The sequence below is a fragment of the Myotis davidii genome, unplaced genomic scaffold (assembly GCF_000327345.1).
Source record: "Myotis davidii unplaced genomic scaffold, ASM32734v1 scaffold1910, whole genome shotgun sequence".
Lineage (NCBI taxonomy): Eukaryota > Metazoa > Chordata > Mammalia > Chiroptera > Vespertilionidae > Myotis > Myotis davidii.
This window is the reverse complement of record NW_006283016.1, coordinates 351,656-355,422: the sequence shown is the minus strand read 5'-3', so window position 1 is coordinate 355,422 and position 3,767 is coordinate 351,656. Positions and strand designations below refer to the sequence as shown.

At 37.0% G+C, this 3,767-nt stretch overlaps 1 protein-coding gene across 1 annotated transcript in view; it reads right to left on the bottom strand.

Moving 5' to 3' along the window:
- Nucleotides 1-986: 986 nt before the first annotated feature.
- NEK10 (NIMA related kinase 10) overlaps nt 987-3,767 on the bottom strand; it is a 139,093-nt gene continuing 136,312 nt past the window's right edge. The window contains exon 37 of the mRNA XM_015562099.1: nt 987-1,799. Within this exon, the coding sequence (XP_015417585.1) occupies nt 1,751-1,799 (49 nt within the window). The 3' untranslated portion in view covers nt 987-1,750. The remainder of the gene's footprint in view (nt 1,800-3,767) is intronic.

Here is a 3,767-nt window from a genome sequence, read left to right as displayed (position 1 = left end):
TCTGAAGACTATTCTTTTCTATATATTGTCATTTGATAAAGAACTTCATTGTTCAAACTTTCACCACATAGCTTCGGTTATTGCTAAGTACTGCCCCTCTAGGCCTATGCCTCCTATACAATGAGAAAATGTGCCATATATTTTTTAAAAAACACATAAAAAGTAATAGTTCCGGTTCAAATTAAATGGAATAGAAATACAATTTTGCTTGGTTTAAATCAACAAAACCATAGCATTTTGATTTCATGTGTAAATTTCACATTTGGATGGAATTGGTTTGAAAGCTGAAAATGAAATTTTTCATTACTATATTTGCATCTATGATTTTACATTAGATGTGAATCTATAAATTGCACTGTATTTGTTATTACTTTGGCTTAAAGACAAAGATTCATTGACAGTCTTCAAAGGCATTAGCTAAAGGGAATTTGGGTATCATTTAAGTATGAAACATGCTAATTGTAAAACAAGATGGATTCACATTAAAATAGTTTCCCATTCTATACAAAAGGTTAGTGTTTTAACCACTGCAAATACATTGAAATAAATCCTATTCAATCGTGCTAAAAATATACCAATGTAAATAAAGATAACAGAACTCAGTGAAAAGTAAACAAAAAGCCTAATTTCAGATTACTAATTATATAGCACTAAGATATTCTTTAAGGAGTTAGAAGTGCAGTCTGATTTGACAATAAGGGCATTTCTTGACATTACAGAAGTTATAAGAAGCCAAATGAAGATATTATAGCCTAATAAGAATCTAGAAAGTTTCCATCGTAAATTCTTTCTATATAGGAATGGGACACTGTTTGGTATTCTGATTTCTCTTTTTAAGGGATGTCTCAATGAATCAAGGAACTTCGATTTTATTATATAACTTATTTTCATTTCAAATTTTCAACAATAGAAATATTATAACAATGTAATTTTAGTAAGGGGGGACTTAGAACAAGGAATATTGCATCTCTTTCATAGATTCTATGAACTCTTCAAGTTTGATTAGCAGCAAAGTATTAGCCTAATCCAAATCCCCTCTGCCCCCACTCATATGTACATATACACACTGTACATCCATATATTCTATTACTCTAACTTAAATATGCCTATTTGATAGTTATTCCCAGAGGCTGTGCAAGGTTACAATACTGTCTACACTGTATCCGGGTTCAAGACCACTAGCACCCAAGTGGTTGAGAGAACCAATCCTTTCATTAAAACAAACAAAAAAATTCAATCACATTTTAAATATCTTTTAAGATTAAAAAAAATGGGAGATACAGTGACTCACCCAATATGTTATCATTTTGAGTCCTATAATTTTCTTTATCTAAAACTATTTTTTATACATGGAAGACTAGACGTCTCTGAACTTAGCAATTCTAAGTATAAAATATTTCTTTGAAAAATATGACAAGGTGTTCATTTTTTCTAACTCGGAGGAAAGTTCTGTGAGGAGTGGGTTTTCTTCCCGCAGGTGAATTTGCAGCATCTTCTCCCAGGAGCACCCTGGGAGCCCTGTCATCCCATGTGTAATGCATCCCAGGAAATGAGCCTCCAAGCACTGCAGCCCTCACAGAGCCTACTACCAGAACTCCAGAAAGAGGTCCTGCCAGCACCATGGCATCGTGGTCTTTTCTCCTCCACACTCTTTTAACAGCACCCAGTCCTCAGGCATCTTGCAGTGGTGGCCGAAGTCCCGAACTTGAACTTCACTGGGAGAACCAAGTTCATTCAAAGTGCAGCATTTTCATCTTTTGGTTGGGTGGTTCTTGGTCCCCCATGGATAGGAGTGATACCTAGAAGATTCAGAAGTGGAGAGAGTTCTAGAGAGTCACGAATATTTTAGCTTACAAATTCCATTTCCAGAGCAATTGCTCAGGTGTATAAGTAAATAAATCACAACAAGTAAAAAAGCGGTTCTAAATGATAATAGAATGAGATTTTTAGAAAGCAACCTTTTACTAATGTTCAGGGCCAACACAATGAATGCCTTTGTCAAATTAGGAACTCAATAGGAACTGATAACCTTGTATAGTGCAAAAATAAACACCTATTTAAAGTAGCTTGTACATTTAAATGCCTATGCACATTAAATATTTTATATATTCATCAGTTAATGGGGGGAGGGAAGCAATGCAAATTGATTCAATGTAGATCTCTTTTTATCTTGCATATCCCTATTTCTCAACACATATTTTATCGTTACAAAATAAAATATTAATGTTACCTCTAAGTATATATTTGTCATCTATTTGCTCACAGAACTCAGTTTTACTCTCACAAACAACAATGAGAACATTAAGGCACGCTAGGCTGTATCTTTCTGGTAAGAAAGTTAAATGTTTATGTGTCAAATATGATTAATCATATAACCCTAGAAATGATCTGCTTTGGGCTGGTCAAGTTTGTTTTGACCTTGTTTCATTTTCTTTACCCTGCTTTCTTCCTCTCCACTCCAGCCTACCTCCCCTTCCCAGAAGCCCAGAAATGATGAATCCCCTATTTGGTTATGGTTTCTTGCTGCTATTTCTGTTTCTGTTACCATTTTTTAGAACTAATGCAGCATTTTGTGCCAGAGAGATTCTTTCTACCAACTGCCCCAGCACTGTCCTCATTATTTAAATAGTTCTAGAAATCTTCCCAAAAGATAGCCAATAGCTAGATGCCAGTGGCATGGCTCTATCCCTAAACAAAGTCTTTAAGCTGAAAATGTGTCATCTCTTGGCTTACTGCTTTAGTGTTATCTTGATGCCTTGTAGATGTGTGTATAAATTTGGACAGTCTTAAGTTGTAAACAGGAATTAGGTATATAATTCTCTGTGCATTGTAATTTAATAACATTTTATAATGATGATGATGATGATGATGATGATGATGAAGAAGAAGAAGATAATGAGAACAATAACAGATCTGAGTAGACACTGGCAGAGGAGTTAAAACAATGTTTCCCATTTCTAATCATATTGCTAGGGCAGTTTTTCTCAACTTGTGTTCCCAGTAAAAGCTGAGGAATTACTGGGCTAAACAAAGTCAACAGTTTTCTTTCCTACAGTCCATCACAGAGTCTTTCATACGGTATGTGTGTCAACATTCTTCACAAGTGGAAAATTGTACATTCAGAGTTTCCCAAATATATTTGGTCATGAAACTTTATTTTTCAGGGAACATCTATTAATATCTCTGGTAATATTACCACTTCTCTAAGAGGTATTTGGAAAAACACAATCTACTGATTCTAAATACCTATACATGTTCTGTGATAGTCAACATCCTCTATCCTTTGATTATCAAAAAAATCATTGGAAACTAAGATGGCGGCAGAGATAAACACCGGGAAATTAATGCCGCGCACAACAATTGATTAATACCTCAGAGAAACAATACGGACTTCATCCAGAACCATAGGAAGCCTGGCTGACTGTAAACTCTACAACTAGAAGGAGGGAAAGGCACACTGAGACCCAGAGAAGCTGCAGGAGAGAAGCGCAGAGGTACGGGGCTCGCGCGCGCGGAAAGGGGCTGGCACCCGAGGACGCGGCGGTCTTTTGGAATCCGGAGGGAGTCTCAAGCTCCCGAGGGCTCTGAACTCCAATCTCCAGTTTCAGGCGAGTCTCTGGGGACCCAGACTCATATGGGGGGAAACTGGACTGTCTGGCACCCGTTGGAATGCGAGGGCGGCTTTCTCTCAGAGGTGCTGGCAGTGATTACCGGGACACTGAAACTTGGGGCCTCTTAGCGTAGGACTGAGGATCAGCCATTGCTGT